The following is an 18,623-nucleotide window of genomic DNA, read 5'->3' as shown; positions in this document are numbered from 1 at the left end:
TATTTTACACAAAATAAAACTTATTCATCATAAACATTTTTTTTATATATATATAGAGTTATTAATTTATGAATAAATATGCATGAATTATTTTTTACCTCTGAACACATAAATGTCACGTCTCGTATTTTACCAGTAGGTACAAGGAAATAATATTGAGGACTTAAAACATCCTTAGACAAATCATAAATTTTAACAAATTCAGCAGACACAAGTGCTATACTAGTTTGTGACCCAGGAAGCCAAATTGATCGAATCATAAAATTTCCTACTTCTAAAGTTGGATGAAGAACAATGTGCTCATTGACTGTTCCACTTGTATTGAATGTCAAAATATGACAGTCCTGAAACAAGAAGTATAAAAATAGAATTAAACTAATATTACAATTTAATAAATGGCAATTTCTTTATTTAATTGTTTAATATTTAATACCTTTAACCCACACACGGAAAGGAAGTCTTCATTAACAGAATTTGCAGTAACTGATAATACAGTAAATGGGATAGAAACAGAGGATAGTCGTGTTAAGGTTAATTTGCGTTTAGATATATCAGATTGTTTTAACAATGAGCTCATTTGAAGAACTGCTATTTTTCCTTTATCATGAGATACAGCAACTAAAGGTAAATATAAAAATATGAATATAAATTGAGATGTAATATCTCATGATTGAATCATAAACATTAATAATAATTACCTAAATGTTGTCTTTTACCATGAAGAGAAGATAAACAACACATTGCCACACGGCGTATCATATGGGCAGAAAGAAGCTGTCGGATAGTTTGACCTTGATCTCCACTAAAGTTCATCTTAACATTTTCAAAAGCACCTTCTTGAGATCCCATTGTAGGTAGCTAAAAATAATGTTTCAATAATAAATATACTTGTTAATTAGGAAGGTTTAGAATTCATTTTAGGAAAAATTAATTACCATAAGACTATCTGATACTTCAATAGTTTTTTCTAATTCTTGTAAGTCGTTTAATGTATTTACAGCTCTCGTATTACAACCAATTGCTGAATTTTTTTCACCAGATTTTATAACCACGTTTATTAACTGTAGACAAAGATCTAATGTTGGCTCAATAATTTGAGAATGATCCAATATTGTTGGCATTAATGCATTCTTATACGTGGCTGAAAATCAGGAAATTATTATTAATTAATATAACTTAACCAAATCTTATGATAAATTAATTTAAAAACATTGAAAAATAAATACCAGGAAGTGAATCCAACACAACAGATTCATAATCTAAACTTCTTGTGCTTATACTTCTTGGATCTAAATTATGATTAGGAGCAGAGGTATTATAACTATCAATATGATCCTGATCTGCAGCTGAATTTCCTCCTTCAATCGAAGCTGTTTTATCACGTGGATTATTTACATCAAGTATTGAATTAGGATTTCTTTTAACTAACGCCTATGAAACAAAAATATATCTTTAAAATATGGAAAATATAATTTTTTTTTTAAATATAGTTTTAAAACACATTTTTAATTCTTGATAAATTAATATAAGTAATAAATAAGCAAACAATTAATGGTTAAAAAAGAAGATAAGAAAACAAAAAATTAATGAAATATTGAATAAACTTTAAAATGTTTACTTGACAAAAATTGTTTTCTTTCGCCCCACAATCACAGAAAAAGTTTCCAAATTTAGCATAAGTAACGTCATGACCTCTGTGGCAAACCTTAGCACAAATACTACAAACTCCAACACCTTCTATCATCTTACAAGTATGACAATGATACCAATGTTGATTCATAAACTCTTTTTGAGTAACAGTAAATGTGCATAGTCTATAGTACAAACTATCTTCATCCTGAAAAATCATAAAATGTATTAGTTAACATATTTATTGAATAATTATTTTAAAAAATTAAACCAACAATATAATTTTACATTTATAATACTTACAGAATCTTCATTTAAAGTTTCATTTTCACCATCATTACTAGGTAAAAATCCATCAAACTCCATACCATCATAATAGAATAAAGACATGGAGTCTAATGATGGAGATACAGAGTTTTCTAAATCATTTTGTTGCATAGCACCTATAATATCCGATATGTAATTCATCAAGCAACTAGATGCTATCACAACTGGTGGATATGATTGTTTGGGTTCAGTTATCTCTATATTTGCCATGTTAGATTTCATCCAATTTTTAATAGAATCAAGTAACTTAACACTAGCTTTAAATAGCATCACATGGCCAGAAGGACCTCCATAATCTGCTAAACGTACCATCTGAGCAAACATTTTTGAAAACCCATCACCATTTTCAAAAGCTAATGTGTAAGTCACAATTGGTATTAATGTTTCCAAAAAACATAATGAAGCCTTCGAATCTAATTCATCATTTCTGTATAAAAAAAAAATGATTATATATTAATGATAAAAAACAAATTATAATAATTAGCCACTGTTTTAAAAAAACTATGTTGAAAACAATCTTAATTTAATTAAATAATTAATAAACGGTTACAATAAAACAGTTTTCATAGTATAAAAACAATTAATTTAATATATATTATTAAATGTGCACTGGATAATCATTAATTTTAATAGATATGTTAAAAAATGTTAATAAATTGTTTTGTTTGAAAAAAATTAAGATAACTATTATATAGTTTATTTTTCTGAAAATTTTGACCTTTCAACAATTTATTTTCCTTAATTACATGATTTTAAATAATTCTTATAGTTTATAAATAAAACAGCAAAAAACTGGTTTTTATCCAGGCAGCGAGTCCTCTCTACGGCTAATGGGTATATAGGTACTCACGGAGTACCTGTATAATACTATTATTTTACTTACATATCTAATCCAACAATAAAATCAACCATATTCTTGATTAGTTCAAAATTTTCATCAGGATCAATTACAGGTGATATATTGTTGACAAAATGTTTTATTGAATTGGTGTGTTTATCGGTAAAAAAAATGCTTAATTCTCGAGTTAATGTACTAGTAGCTTCAATTAAATCTTTATCTTTGTTCCAACCAACAATAATTCTTTGTAACCAAAGATCCAGTCTATTTTTTGGGTCAGTTGATAATTCAATAATCGTGCGACATATTGTTTTAATATCTTGATTATTACTTATATTAACTAAAAATAAAAATAATAGTACACTAGATATAAAAATATTGTATCATTTTAATGTGACTTACGACTTGAGAATAATCGGTTAGCTAATCTAACAAATGCTTTAACAAAGACTCCAGATGAAATAAATTTTTTCATTGAAATACCTTCTTTATGTACATTTTCACAAAATGTTCGTAGAACAGCATATCGTGTAGACGAAAAATCAAATATTAATTGTTCAATCCAAAAAATACTATATATCAATACTTTTTCAGTCAAACAATCTCTAAAGAAAAATAATTCAAGTAATAATTAAGTACAAATCAATATAATTGATAATTCTAACTTCTAAATACAAATAAATAATTTTCTCACGTGTTGGTAGTATCATCACATTTATATTGAATTGCTAATTGTTTTATATTTTTACTTATAAGCATAGATATCATAGTAGCAGAGTCCTGATCTCCTGGATTTTGTAATTTTTCCAATGTAGGAATGATATATTCCAACAGATTTTCTGACGAACAATCAATTATCATAGAACTCAAAAAATTTGCCAAATCAGATCGTAATTTAAAATCAGTGCATAATCTAAATAAATTAATAAAAATATTTAATATATGAAATCAATAATAAACTCAATAAAAAAATTGTGTCATTATGTTATATTTACTTTCTTATTAAATAACAATTTAAATAATTAATGTTGAAAACGTTAAAAAAAAACTTACTTAATATTATCTGTGATGAATACAATAAGTGTATTAAGTAATCGTTTTAATGATGGGGTGTTCAAATATGTAGACTGACTGGAGACAAAAGATAAATGATGTTGTATTATATTTTGAATTAAGTATTCTGGTGAAATATCCAAACTAGAGTTCTATAAAATTAAAATTAATGATGATGAAATAACATATTTTAATACATTAATAATACAATACATAGTTATCTATAAGAGGGTGCATTTATTTTTCTTGAATTTCAAGTAGTAGACTTTAGAATTAGTTTTAAAACATGTAAATTCAATCAATACATTTGTTGACCTTTTTTACTTCTAGTAATACCTAATGTTTATTCTACTAATAATTTAAAAATAAATTCAAAGATTTAAGCAATAAAAAAGATACTCAAAGACATGATATTGAATGTGTTATACAACAAATTTTAGCATTAAATTGGGTACAATAATTGGTCAAAAAATGATGTAGGTAGTTTTGTTTAAATTTATTATGCAGGTATAAAGTTAGCACCGATGGAATTAACACAAAAAAAATCAAACGATCAGTGGAATTTAAATAATTTCTTATTTTGGCATTGAAAGATTATGTATTAACAAATATATTATAATGAGTTACCAATCTATTTAATTATATTATTATGCCTATCATTGTTGATTTTGAAAATATGAATATGAAACCTAATTTATCCTCCCAATATTTTTATGAAAAAAAAATAATATATTTACAACTAAAAACTATGATTATTATAACTTTGCAGATGCCGTGGGATAAATAACATACCCCTGAACACATCTATGTAAGTAGTTAAGCAAAATTGTTAAATTAAACAAAAATACAAACCTTCAACTGAGGACCATTAGAAACTAAATTCCATTTTGTTAAAACTGATACAATATATGATGGAATTGTGCTCATCATTAAAGGTGGTAAATTACAAGTTATTGGAGAAAACTCTAAAGATGAACTGTTATTGGTCATTGATAAAATTATTTTCAAATTTTTTAAATCTCCCATCGAATACTTCTGTGTTTGGTTCAAATTAGAAATTTGATGGAGAAGGTTATTTCTATAAAGTTACAATCAAAAAAATATATTAAACAAATTGTATCATGATAAATAAGACATGTTTATACATAGTTTAATACGTAATTTTAATATTTATTTTAAAATTTTAAATAAAATACATACTTAATATTAGTAAATGTCAACATAGCCAATTGAATACAATACGGCATTAGTATTCGAATGAATTCAGTATTAGGATCACTGTAAATTGAAATTATAAAATGTACAAGTTATAATAAAAATTATATTAAATTGTTAAATATTATTACTTAGACATTTCTTGAAGTGTTTTTCCTGGTTTAAATTGTATATACAATTTTGAAATAACAGCATCAAACAGAATCACATCCAATAACATTGAAGAGCTATTTTTTTTTGTAGCATCTGAATTTTAAAAAAAAATTGATTTAATGCAATAAAATATTGGAACATTTGAATTTGTAATTGTTGGATTTTTTTGAATTACAGAAACTAAAAAATAAATACCTGTTTGACGAAGTTGTTGAATAAAATGGATTTCGGCTATTTGGTAATCATATTGTATTGTTGAAGCTACTGAAGATACAAGTTTCAATAATTCTTTAGAACATAATTTTTCATTTGTATCTGTAAGATTTTCATTACTTTCTAACGCACAAATTTGTTTATACAAACCTTCCTGAAATTTAGTTAATTAAAGAAAATATTATTAGAAGTATAAAATTAACATACATTTTTATACTTAGTATTCTATTTCTTTATTTATAATTTGTTTACCTTTAAAAAATGATAGTAAATTTTAGAACCAGTTCTAGGGCCCCAAATTAGGAAATATAGCAAATTTGACGAATCAAATCCACAATTTTTTTCTTTGATCATGTCTTGTATTTTTTGAATAGGAATAGGTAATGATAATAGAAGCCTAACAAAATAAATATATAAAAATGAATTATAATATAAGAACATTTTTAAAAACAATATTTAAATGTGTACATACTTCCATGCAAGTGTAAAGCAATATTCAATGCTACATAGGGTTAACGGATTTGAATATTGAGTGATTTTATTTTCAATTCCATTGTCATCTACATAAGACTCATTAGATATATTTAATGTTGCAATTATTTCCAAGAGAGCTTCTATTAATTGAGGATAACTTAACTTTTCTGGATGATTAAGTATAAAATTAAGAGCCTAGAACATGAAATAGTATATTTTTATTTGAATAACTATTTCATTTATGTTTAAATATTATACAAAAAGATATTGTAAGTATGCATTATATATTTACCAATCCATCCAGTTTGGGTGCATCATTTACAGCTTGTTTTTCATCTAATAATTTATAAAAACAAGGAATTACAACTGTAGAGCATCCAACGCTATCCGACTTTCTACGTAAATTTTCTTCTATTGTGTCATATAGCAAATAAGTATTTTCTTCAGTTGTTTGTACTTCTTCACCATCCACTTTTATTTCACTTTTGATGCGCATCAAGTTCCACTCAACCTAGTATTGTATAAAATGTATACTTCCATTTTTAACTTGAATAATATATTATATTACCTGAGATAATAAATATTCAGGTACATCATACAATCTTCGGACTAAATAATCAAATAAAAGGAGTAATCTACTTAAAGCTAAAATACGACTGTTATAAACCGGCTTCAAAACACGTTTGGCACCTACAATAGTATTACAAATAGCTAATAGAATTCCTTTTTTATGGGTTAACGACATTAAGTTGAACAAAAATATTAATAATTGAGTATGCTCCACATTCAAATCTGAAATTAAAAAAATACTTATTATATTTCTCTTTTTGTTTTTAAGTTTTTAAATTTGTGAAAAAACTAATTTACCTTCAAAATCACCAATACTACTTTGAGGGCAATTAATAATACTATTTAATGCATTAATCATATTTTGCCATATGTATGTAGATAATTCATCTCTTTCTGATATGTGTTTTTTTAATAAAACCTAAGAGAAATATAATTTATTATTCAATAAAGATAAAATTTTAACTTTAAGTAATAAGTATTATAGTCTTAAAAATATTTACTTGAGCTAATATCGATAAAGTTCTAGGATATATTTGTAATGGCCATTTACTACCTAAAGCATTTAGAGGTATCTTTATTCCCAATAGTTCAAGGAATTCATCTTGTTGTTTTTCTGATAGATAATCTCTAGCAACTAAATTATGAATAAATATTCCAATAGATGAAGATACATTTTGATGAGATTCAACAATGCAAGCTAGAAAAAATTCATCAATGAATAAGATATATAAAACATCAAAAATATTTAACAACTAATAGCAAAACCATTTTCACTTAAAAATAAAATTACTACTTACATAAATCATTATTAACAGGTGCCCAGTCTACTTCTTTGATCAATTTGGCTAATACAATAAGGTTATCAGTTTGAATGGTTTTAGACATGTAAGTGAAAATGTAGTCACACTCAGAACTCAAAAAATATATGTCCAATACATTGAATATTCTTATTATCAGTGATAAATACTGTATACCCAACACAAAAATGTTAATTAAAATAATTATTATTATTTAACAAATATATTTTTATAATTAACACAGAATTGTATTTTACCCCTTCTGGGTCATCATTTTCGGGGACAACACTATAGTTTGATTGATTTAATACACTTTTATCTAAATCCATATAATCTGATGCTTGTGTTTTAGAAGACACATTATCAATTTGTTGATCTCCTGAAGTCAGTACTTCTTCAAACCAAGCGCCAAACAAAGACTCATTGTCTTCATCTATAATCAAAATAATGAAATTTAAAAATATGATTTGCAGTGATGTAACACACAGTAATGTTGATCATAGAGTTTTGAGTTTTATGGGTGGATAGATGAGGTTGGAAAATGATATATTAATAATCAGGAAAATTATAATCACTGTCAATTGACATTAAAACATATTAAGAACTTGTACAAGGTAATCATAACAAAATGAACAATATTCAGTCAATAATTTTTTTTTAGTATGCACAGTATGCAAATATTCATGGTTTTGACAAATTTTTGTCAATATTTGAAATTCAAATGCTAATAAAAATTTAATTTGAATTTCCGGTGGACATTTTTTTTGTGATAAAGATTGAAAATTTTTTAAGGAATCTTGTATTAAATTTTCAAATCTTATATTTAAAAAGAAAATTTTTTATGAATTTCTAGCTTAAAACAATTTGTGAATTGTTGTGATTATTATGTATTATGTCAAAATTCAAAATTTGAATGCTTATAAAAAAAAATTGTGACTAAGAATTTCTTTTATTTTTCAACTGCTATTGTAACAATATATTAAGAGCCTTGTATTAAATCTTCAATATTTTCTACCCAAAAAATAAATTTTTATTGATATTCATTTAAAAAAAAAAACTAATAATGATCGAAAATTGCATATACCTATGAATAGTACAACATAAGTCACGTTTTTAAAAATTTCATGGCGGATAGAATATACTTATAAAAACATTCGGTGAAAATTTCATATATCAATGGTCATTTGTTTTAAAGTTACATCAATAATCAAAATTGATTTTGTCAAAAACTTATTGTGCGTAAAATTTCCCGTTTTTCCCTTAATTTTTAGTTTGTTTATCCCGATTATTTAGCAATATACCAACTAGATTCACTTTCTGATCAAATTAGGTACTGAAGTCAAAAACCGAAGCACTTTTACAGCCCCAAAACGAGATGACAGACACAAAAAATAAATATATTCATGGTTTTGACGAATTTTTGTCAATATTTGAACTTCAAATGCTAATAAAAGAAAATTGTGCCTATGTATTCTTATAATTTTTTAATCACTATAAGAATAACTTATGAGAAACTTTGTATTAAAATTTCAAGTATTTTGATAGGGCCAAAAAAATTGAAAGAAATGCATGTAAAGAAAATGACAATCTAAATAACTGGTAAAATTTTCATGTGTCTACGACTTATACTTTTTGAATAATAACAAATATTTAAATTTGTTTGAGGATAAATCGTTATCGTTACGCTATTTCGAAAAAAATTTAAAATTTTTCGTATAATGAAGCTTCGAGTTTTATCTATAGCTATTTGAAGGAAAACTTATGGAAAACTTAGTGTTGTATTTTTAATTCTTAGTTATAAACAGAACAAATTTTAAGATTTTTAAACTTCAAAATTACTTGCAAATTTTCGCATTTTCGACAGACTTCGTAAAAATTTGAACTATAAACGCTTATAAAAAAAAATTGTGATTAACGATTTTTTAATTTTTTTTAGCTACAATAAGAACAACTCATAAGGAACCTTGTATTAAATTTTCAAGTTTTTTGGTCGTCCAATCTTTTTTTACCGACACTTCAAAAAAAAATTCTCAAAAAAGTCGAAAATTTCAGTGGTCTATAAATAACTCAAAAAAAGTCGAACATTTTTGAAAATTAAACTGTATATAGATATCACTAACATTAACATTTGGTGAAAATTTCAATTATTTACAGTGATTAGTTTTAGAATTACAACCATATAAAAATATCGATTTGGTTGAAAACTGGTTTTGCGTAAAAATTCCCGTTTTTCTGTCATTTTTTTTTGTTTTTCTCGATTTTTTTGAAAACTGCTGGAAAATGTTTTTTGACCTCTATAGTGCATCAAGGATATTTACTTTTACATCGGAAACCACCCCCAAAAATTGAAATTGAAGCATTATTTCTTTCGACTAGTTATGCTGTACACAGACACAAAAACAAACATAAAAAAAAACACACACACACACACATCATTGTAAAATCAATACATTCATCACTTTGTTCAGAATCTAAAATAGTTCATAACACCACTGATTTACAGCCAACTATAAATTGTAAGATCTTTCTGATACACTTTGTGTAATATGTAATAAATTACCTCCATCTTGAGGTGCTCCACTTTCCGGTGTTCCAGGCAACATATCAATTGATTCTAAACTTATAGTGCGATTTATCTTATTTTTATTTTTATTTGACACAAGACACATTACCTGTTTTAAATATTTAAAAACCAATTAATAATCATAAAAATCAAACACGAAAATAGTGAATAAGACACATTATAAAATAGATACATCTTAAAATCATGATTATTATCTAATAAAGATAATAATTTAATTTTAATTGTTTTAATTTTGATGTTTTTAATATAAAAATCAAAGATTAATATAATAATCAAAAAAATTATAAGTATAATGGATTATAATAAATTTTGTATAATTACTTTTCGATGACTTATTGCTGCTAACTGATAAAAGAATTTAATCAAAGGCACGGTTTGAAAAATTCTAAGTAGTCGACTACATGCTCTTGTATTAGCACAAATATCTAATGGAGCTGGAGTTATTTCAGCTTCAAAGTCAATAAGTTTCATAAGTTGATCTGAAGATGATTCTTTTCTAACATTTTCCAAAAGATCAACAATCATAGTGAGCATTTCATTTGCTAATGCCACTGATAAAACATTAAATGAGCTAAAAACAAACATTGGAATGATACAATTTATTTGACAACCAGATGTTGAAAACATGAAATTTTATTACCATTTTTATGGCTTGAATTATAAATTTAATAGAATGATTTTATTTTTAATATAAAAATAGAACACATTATAGAGTCAGTTATGATTTTTAATCTTTAAATAGTAAAAATCATAGATTCACATAAATTATTGTATGAATTGGTATATTTTACGTAATTTTTACAACTTTAAAATATTAAACAATATGTAATGATAAGTAAAATATTGCGATTAAAAATTTTCATAACGCCTGAAAATTAATAAATTTTAAAAACCAGGCAGTTTTATGATCTTTGAATTTTAATTGGTCAATTAGCTTTATGAATAGGTATTACTAAACCTTACTACACGATATTGGAACTGTTGAACACAAATTTGGAATAATTTACATTCATAAGACAGTAACAACACATGAGGGTGTCAAATACTCTAAGGTAGTTATCAAACTAGCAGATTTTCCAAGGCAAATTTCTGATCTAGTATAAATTATTAAGTTATATATAAAAAACAACATGTTTTTGATATCTGACGGATCCGATTTTTTGCCTCAAAGTTAATTATTGAACTGTTTTAAAATAACAATTAATATAAAATTTGTATTTTAAGATACCATTGCTTTTTTACAGTTTTGTCAGTGATGGCTAGTGCAATTCATAGAAAGTGTGGCATAAATATTTCCACCTATCTATTATCACAATTTCCATTTCTAATTTTTGATTTCACTCAACCCTAGTATTATTTACAAATAATTTTTAATACAAACTTAAGCAATACATATACATATGATACTACAAATATTTAATAGAAACAAAATTATGAAAACTAAAACTAAGACAATAAGACTAATGAATCTAGTAGATTGTAATAAAAATAAAAACCAGGCACAATTTGTTTGTTTCTGACACCATAATAGTTCGACAAGTGGGGAAACTTGGCTCCTATAGATCAGCGTTTCCCGAACCATGGGTCGCAAAATTTTTTTGATGGGTCATGACTCGCGGTTACGATTACAGTTATTTTAGTCGTAAATTGATATGAATAGTATAAATAACTAGGTATTGTAGAATAAATGACATAAAGTTATTATGATTATAGAATTTTTTTTTATCTTATCGACTAATGACTAGTGACTAGTCGATGCGATCGGTCTCGGTCGTTTGTCCATAATCCATAATAATATGCAGTTGAGCAACGAGCGATACAAAACGCGGTATTTTATAAAAAAAACTCAATGATAAAATGGATTATACTAAAAATCTTATTTATTTACGGCATACTTTTTTTAGGGGGGGGGGGGGAGTCGCCATTGCAAAAAGATTGGGAAACGCTGCTTTAGATTGTAGGTAAGAATGCTCGAAATTCAAACATTTCAAACTCATTTTTTTATTTTGATGACATTGTCGAATACCTTTACAAACTAAATATTTTGTTAAAAATATGGAAATAATACATTATAATAGATCATATTTTTATTTAATTCAATATTTTAGATAGAGTATGTGACTGTGTGCCTCATAGCAAGCCACTGATTCTTGTTATACGCGAAATTAAATTATTTTATAGAACAGTTCAATTTTAATAATAATCTTGGGAGAACTCAAAATACTTTTTCAAACATTTATATGAAACTTATACAGTTGTTGACATAATTATATAACTTAAATCCCTCATGATTATTATCATGATAATTAGTAAATACATTTTTGATTGCATTTAATTATATCAATAATTATCTTAGTTATACCACATAAAATAATTTAAATAAAGAATTAAATGCTTACTTCTTTACAGGTGGCTTTGATGTTTCTTTTTTAGTCTTAGTGATTTTATCGTCTTTTATTGAGTTATTTTCATAATTTTTCAACGTAATATCTTGGAGACCATTAATAAGAATCCAAATAACAATCATATAGTAGTTTTGATGCACCTATAACATTAGGTAAATATAACAAGGTAAATTTCATTTATTTAAAAGCTTAAAATAAATATAAATACATATAAACTGTTAGAATTGAAGAGGACACCACATCCATATGAGTTGTCTCCATCGTACAAGTGAGTAGCATAGCAAATTTTACGCTCAACAGATCACGTTTATCTACGCCAGTTTAAAATTTAAGAGTGAATTGATCTATTATAAAAATTAAAGGCAAGATTTTCATCTAGGGCATCTCGTGGGCTTTTTATTATATCTTAATTTTAAAGCGAGTTATGAGTATTTTAGATAAACAAGCAATTTACAATTTTAAAATTGAATATTCCTAACTCGTTTTAAAATTAAAATAAAATAAAAAGCTCATGAATTCCCTAGATAATAATCTTGCCTTTAATTTTTATAATAGGTCAATTCACTTTAAATTTAAACTAACGGATATAAACGTGATCTGCAGCGGGTAAAATTTGCTACACACTTGTAAGACGGAGACAACACATGTAGGTACACCATCCTTTTAAGAAATTAATTCAAAATAATACAAAACTTACAGAATATGAAAATTTTTTTAGTATATCAGATACTCTTTGCATAATAATGACGGTTTTTTCAATTGTCTGAACAGCTTGATTCCACATAACATCATCTTCAATATTTATGCTATCTAAATATATTCAAAAAATATAATTATGTTCTTATGACAAATTTAAAAGCTAACTCACCTGTACTTGTTGAAGAATTATTATGAATATTATGAACACTTTGCACAAATAAAGCAAGTCTTAGACAAGCTATCATAATACTCGTAAGTTGTTGTAAACACACAACAGTTAGTGGTCCAAATATTGGTAATGCTAATGCATTTTCAACAAAAGTCATTTCCAAAAGCACAAATCTATACCTTCAAAAATATTGAACACGTTTATAATTTTAACACTTATTTAGATAACAGCACATCTTGATTTAATTATTAAGACTGTGGTTTATGACAACTATGAGTTACAAAATGTATATATTTTGTTTAATTAGTTAAATATAGGTATTTTAATGTAAAATAAAAATCTTAATTGGGATATGAATCTAAATCTTATATTTAATTTTTCATGTTGATATAAATATATATTTATATCAATATATTGTTTATTTTTAGAATAATAAGCCTATAGCCTACTAATAAAATAATAATTAGTAGTAATGGCTAATGCTGCCAATGAACCTACATAAATTAATATTTGTCCAAGTATATTAAAGTATTAAACAAAAATGGAATACTCATTAAATAATTTAATTTGGCTAACTAAGTATTCAATTTAATTTTGTTTTATTATAAAACCTTGGTTATTTACTAAAAAACCTACCAATACATAAAACCTTTAGATATATACATAATAATTAAAGCAATGCAATTGATTTACAAGTGAAAATATATTCAATACTACAAACAGTACTGATTGTGGGAGGTTAATTATTATATATTTTTTTATTTTAAATTTAGATGGGTAATTTTCAGATAAAATTTAAATGTATATTCAAGGTTTTTTATTTGCTTATTTTTAATTTAATTTTAAAATAAAACATTTGGCAGTAAATATTACTTGGGGTTGGGCTTAACCTATAAAATTTAAAACATGAATTATTGAATTACAAAGATCATATTACTGGGTTATAACTTACAATAACAACAATTGTACTGAAAATATAATAAAGCTAGTATATATAATAAAGCTACTCACGAAATCTTAGCACCAGATGATTCAGTAAAACGTTGAAAATTCTGTTCCTCCGTAGAATTGAGTTGAATTTCTGTGATATACCTTTTGAGAATTGGTAGTTTAGTGCAAATTTTAAAAATTACATTATTTGCTCCCATTTCTTGTAAAGCAGATATATTGTTCTTAATTAACAACTTCTATGTATTGAAACAAATTAACAATTTTATCATATTAAATTACTAATTTATATTTCATTATATTAAATTTATTAATTTATATTTTATTATATTAAGTTCATTGAGATGAAATTAAATACCTTGATATCTTTTTCATCTTTTTTCAAAGCATCACTTAATCGAATTTTACTTCTATCTAATGGTCTAATCATTTGTTCAGAAATTGATGAATAAGCAAGAGATTTTTTACATTCTTTTTCTTTTTCTCCTAAAATTGAATACAAGATCATTTTAAATAACACTTTTATTAAAAAAAATATATATTATTTTTAAATACCCAAAGTTGGTGCATTAGATGGCCATTCTTTTATACACATTACAACAGACACAAATTCCGAACTATTCAACGGCTTTCCAGAACATAATGCTGAAATAGCTGCCAATGCTAAATTTAAATGAGATGAGTAACTATCCCAATTATTATCATTTGCATTAACTTGTCCCATGTATGTCAGAAGAAATTTCAGGAGAACTTTACAGCACTTGCTAACTGGAGATAACTCATTTTTTTGAACTATGAAAAATAAATATATATACTTATTTTAAACTATTCATAAATAAATAAAATTTAGGTTAGTATTACATAAATTACAATGACGACCAATGTAATTAGCAGCTAATGTGAAAAAATAGAAGTAAAATTTGTTCTCATTGACATCATGTTCACTCAAACATTTTTCACTAAAAAAAAAAAAGATATATTAAAGCTAATATTTTAACATTATATTTAAATGAATTATTAAAAGTAGAGTAACAATTAATTATAAGTACTTTTATATTATTATATACAAACCTTTGATCAATAAATTTAAGCAAAGTATATAAATTGAGCTTTGCATTGGAACCTGTATCGTAAAAAACAAATTTTACAGACGGCCAATCCAAATCAATTTTAGAAGCCATTTTGGGTGTATTGTATCCGAAACAACTACACAGTAATATTCATTTTGGTTTAGGACTTATAACCTGTAAAAGGCATAATTTATTAAACAATGCTAATTAATACATTAATAATTGTTTATTTATATGTAATTAAAATTGATGCAAATTTTTAATTAAAACAGTGACCAATAGTCAACACAGATATAAATCAATGAAATACAATTAATGACTGTAATTTTAAACTGTTATCACAACAATACATGTACGTAAAACAATGGCATGGATTTACTATAAATGCGATAAATTGAATTAGTATAAAACCGTGATGACCTGGATCACTTGAAATAATGGTACGCCATCAAATATGACGATAATTAGGAACTGTATGTATAAATATCAGTACGCATATATATGTACACAGTACTAATAGTAAAACGCTAATAAAATGACTTGGCAAGTTAATAATAATACTACTATCATTGTTGTTTAAACTGAAATACGCATTGGACTTTAAGCGATTCCGTCCCAGAATACTTACAGATGATTAGTCTTATACACTGCTCGACAAACAACAACTTCACATGGTAAATTTCAAAAATTAAGTACAACTTTATATATTATTATTTACTAGTCTAATTTATTGAAAAGTTTGATCAAGAATACACCAGACACAGACGCGAATTTTGGAAAATCAAGACCAACTGATTTGTGATTTTAGTATTTTACATTCCAGCCCTCAACTTTGGTATAGAGTTTCAGTATGGTACCTAGGTACATATAAAATTTGATAATAGTGATTACAAAACCAGATACGAATCTTGCTCCAAACGACATACATTTACCTAGCTATCATTACCACGGACATTTTAAAATTCAAGAATATTTTTGTCATTAGACCGATATTTGCACAGCTAATTAATAGGTTGTCAAACCTCAGACAAATACAAATGATAAATGTCGTGATAAAATAATTCTAAAAACCAGGAAAGTTGCTGTATACTGTATAATACCTAGGTTTCAAAATTTTGAGTGACCTCGTCCATACTCCATAGATAGTACATTTGTAAGTCACTACATTATAGAAGTTCCTGTAAAAATTTCAAAAATGTACCTTTACTGAATACTGCCCCCTAGGACCTTACCTTAACGATTTAAAATGTTTGTTTCTTAATGTTTTTTTCACGCTCAAGGGGATCGGTGGCGGACAATTATTTTACCAATATTTTGTCCATCACACTTATCGGCCTAGTAATGCAAATAATGCAAAATACTTTTTAAAACTGATTTTAATTTATTATTATGTCTAGGTACCTATTACCTGAAATCGGAAAGTCTACTTTTCTAGTATGTTTTTTAAGGATATTAGGGATATTGAATTTATACATACTACATGGTGGATTGAAACGCGTGTAAACTTAATAATTATTACCATAGACATTTAAACTATAGTTTATAATTTTATGTCTCAAACCTGGTTATTACCTTCGTTATTACCTTTGCAGATCATTTTATACATTATACTTCTCTTCTTTTCCTTCTCCTTATCTCCCAACTATTTGAGGTCGGCCATCTTGGTCCTCAATTTTCACTTACTACGATCCTTATTAGCCTCCTCCTCACAAACTTATACATTGTACTGCAATACACAAATAATACTATTTATATATTTTATAGTACCTATAACAAAGAATATTATAATGATCTAAGCGTGACATTCATGGTCAGTGACTTTATCTATTCTATTCGGATAATAATTTGATCTATTCTTAACCAAAGCAGGTGGGTTTTTTTAATTACGTATATAGATATATATGTATATTACAATGCTGGGCATCAACCACGGACTAAGATATATAAGTCCGTGGCATTAACGAATTAACAAGTTATAACTTATAAGTTAATCTAATTTTAACTGTTCGCTGTTTTAATTAACTTCACTAATTTGTATCTACGTTAACTTAAAATCAACTTCTACTTTTTTAATATTACCAATAATTTAGTTAATTTTGAATTTTCGTTTTATCTAGAATATATTTTAGCCTATATAATAACGGTTCGTCGATTTAAATTCGTAGAATATTAGAAAATATTGTTGGAAATAAAGAAGATGTTTTCGTAATTATTTTTATAAATAACAACTAATATGTTAATTATACTAATAAAATTATAATTTATAATTTATAATATAGATATAACATTGTAACATTTAGTCGCCTGTATGACCATATTATTATATAAGATATATCAATAGCTCACAAGTCACGTTTAATAACACCAGGCTTGTTATACCTACTCATTAATTATTATTATAATAATAATTATTATTACTTAATATTTATTAATATTTTATTTTATCATTTTATAATTGCCGATTATCATGAATTGTGACCATTTTATTACAAAAATACCTACTTACCTACCTATAAATAGTAGTGTATTATACACTTGTCTTGTACAATTGTACATTCATCGTTCATAATATAGTTATCATTCCTAAAGGCTAAAACTTCTTGTTGACAATTATTTGCGAGATTATTTGTCTAATAAAAATATTAAATCTCTTTTAGACTTACCAAATCCCTTTAAAGAACTAAGAAGTATATTTAAAATACAACACTGTCGTCCCTTCATCTGCACACGTTGAGCGACTCTTTGGTGCTGGAGGACAGTTTGCTCAACAAAAAAAGAGGTTCAATGACAGATCAAAATTTTGAAATAACTCTGTTATTGAAATTTAATAACTACTTTGAATAAACCAGCAGAATTTAGACACTAATTTTTTTATACCTTATTTTCAAATGTTTGAGTTATTTATTTTTGAATTGTTATAAACAATAAAGTAAACACATTTAAACTAAAATAAAATCAATCCAGACTCCAGAGTGAAATATAAATATTAAATAGAGTTATAAAATGATACAGCTTTACAACAGTTTTTAAATTATATACATCATATTAATATAATATGCATATATTATATTCATAGATATAATATTACCTACTATACAAGTGATTTTCACTTATTTTAAAACCTTTTCAATGATTTTTTTTTTTATTAAGTTAACAAAATTTGTTAACTTAACTTTAAACTTAATTGATTTATTAAAAATATATTAACTTAACTGTTAATTTAATTGAACAAAAAATATTTAACTTAACTTACCAAGTTAAAAAAATCATTAACTTGCCCAGCCTTGTATATATATAACTACAGCCTGTATTGTATTAACACGAACATCCTTCGACTTGTGTAACTTGTGAATTGTGATATAAAAATATTCTTAATCTAAGTTTCTATGATGCAAACCCTCCAAGGTAAAACAAATTTATAAATTATCAATATTTATATATAATATATTCTTTAATTTTGACATTTGTTTATTTCTGGG

At 25.4% G+C, this 18,623-nt stretch overlaps 1 protein-coding gene across 3 annotated transcripts in view; it reads right to left on the bottom strand.

The window, feature by feature from the left end:
• poe (E3 ubiquitin-protein ligase-like protein poe) overlaps nucleotides 1-15,930 on the bottom strand; it is a 35,141-nt gene extending 19,211 nt beyond the window's left edge. For 2 of the 3 annotated variants that reach the window (XM_015509508.2, XM_015509510.2), the window contains exons 1-34: nucleotides 15,773-15,930; nucleotides 15,146-15,318; nucleotides 14,936-15,033; nucleotides 14,630-14,866; nucleotides 14,433-14,560; nucleotides 14,138-14,313; nucleotides 13,127-13,305; nucleotides 12,956-13,068; nucleotides 12,253-12,398; nucleotides 10,175-10,424; nucleotides 9,830-9,941; nucleotides 7,527-7,702; nucleotides 7,270-7,438; nucleotides 6,973-7,169; nucleotides 6,770-6,890; nucleotides 6,471-6,694; nucleotides 6,195-6,413; nucleotides 5,901-6,097; nucleotides 5,681-5,825; nucleotides 5,411-5,582; nucleotides 5,194-5,308; nucleotides 5,048-5,125; nucleotides 4,700-4,925; nucleotides 3,848-3,999; nucleotides 3,489-3,707; nucleotides 3,197-3,399; nucleotides 2,840-3,134; nucleotides 1,933-2,383; nucleotides 1,619-1,837; nucleotides 1,227-1,431; nucleotides 936-1,141; nucleotides 699-858; nucleotides 434-618; nucleotides 99-344 (exon numbers count right to left, since the gene is read on the bottom strand). In XM_015509508.2, the coding sequence (XP_015364994.2) occupies nucleotides 99-344; nucleotides 434-618; nucleotides 699-858; nucleotides 936-1,141; nucleotides 1,227-1,431; nucleotides 1,619-1,837; nucleotides 1,933-2,383; nucleotides 2,840-3,134; nucleotides 3,197-3,399; nucleotides 3,489-3,707; nucleotides 3,848-3,999; nucleotides 4,700-4,925; nucleotides 5,048-5,125; nucleotides 5,194-5,308; nucleotides 5,411-5,582; nucleotides 5,681-5,825; nucleotides 5,901-6,097; nucleotides 6,195-6,413; nucleotides 6,471-6,694; nucleotides 6,770-6,890; nucleotides 6,973-7,169; nucleotides 7,270-7,438; nucleotides 7,527-7,702; nucleotides 9,830-9,941; nucleotides 10,175-10,424; nucleotides 12,253-12,398; nucleotides 12,956-13,068; nucleotides 13,127-13,305; nucleotides 14,138-14,313; nucleotides 14,433-14,560; nucleotides 14,630-14,866; nucleotides 14,936-15,033; nucleotides 15,146-15,255 (6,129 nt within the window). In that variant the 5' untranslated portion in view covers nucleotides 15,256-15,318; nucleotides 15,773-15,930. The remainder of the gene's footprint in view (nucleotides 1-98; nucleotides 345-433; nucleotides 619-698; nucleotides 859-935; nucleotides 1,142-1,226; nucleotides 1,432-1,618; nucleotides 1,838-1,932; nucleotides 2,384-2,839; nucleotides 3,135-3,196; nucleotides 3,400-3,488; nucleotides 3,708-3,847; nucleotides 4,000-4,699; nucleotides 4,926-5,047; nucleotides 5,126-5,193; nucleotides 5,309-5,410; nucleotides 5,583-5,680; nucleotides 5,826-5,900; nucleotides 6,098-6,194; nucleotides 6,414-6,470; nucleotides 6,695-6,769; nucleotides 6,891-6,972; nucleotides 7,170-7,269; nucleotides 7,439-7,526; nucleotides 7,703-9,829; nucleotides 9,942-10,174; nucleotides 10,425-12,252; nucleotides 12,399-12,955; nucleotides 13,069-13,126; nucleotides 13,306-14,137; nucleotides 14,314-14,432; nucleotides 14,561-14,629; nucleotides 14,867-14,935; nucleotides 15,034-15,145; nucleotides 15,319-15,772) is intronic. The other variant, XM_015509509.2, reaches the window with a different exon arrangement.
• Nucleotides 15,931-18,623: the final 2,693 nt, after the last annotated feature.

This window comes from Diuraphis noxia, unplaced genomic scaffold (assembly GCF_037042655.1).
Source record: "Diuraphis noxia isolate RWA-SAM2 unplaced genomic scaffold, SU_Dnox_SAM2 contig0004, whole genome shotgun sequence".
Lineage (NCBI taxonomy): Eukaryota > Metazoa > Arthropoda > Insecta > Hemiptera > Aphididae > Diuraphis > Diuraphis noxia.
This window is presented reverse-complemented; position numbering and strand designations above follow the sequence as displayed.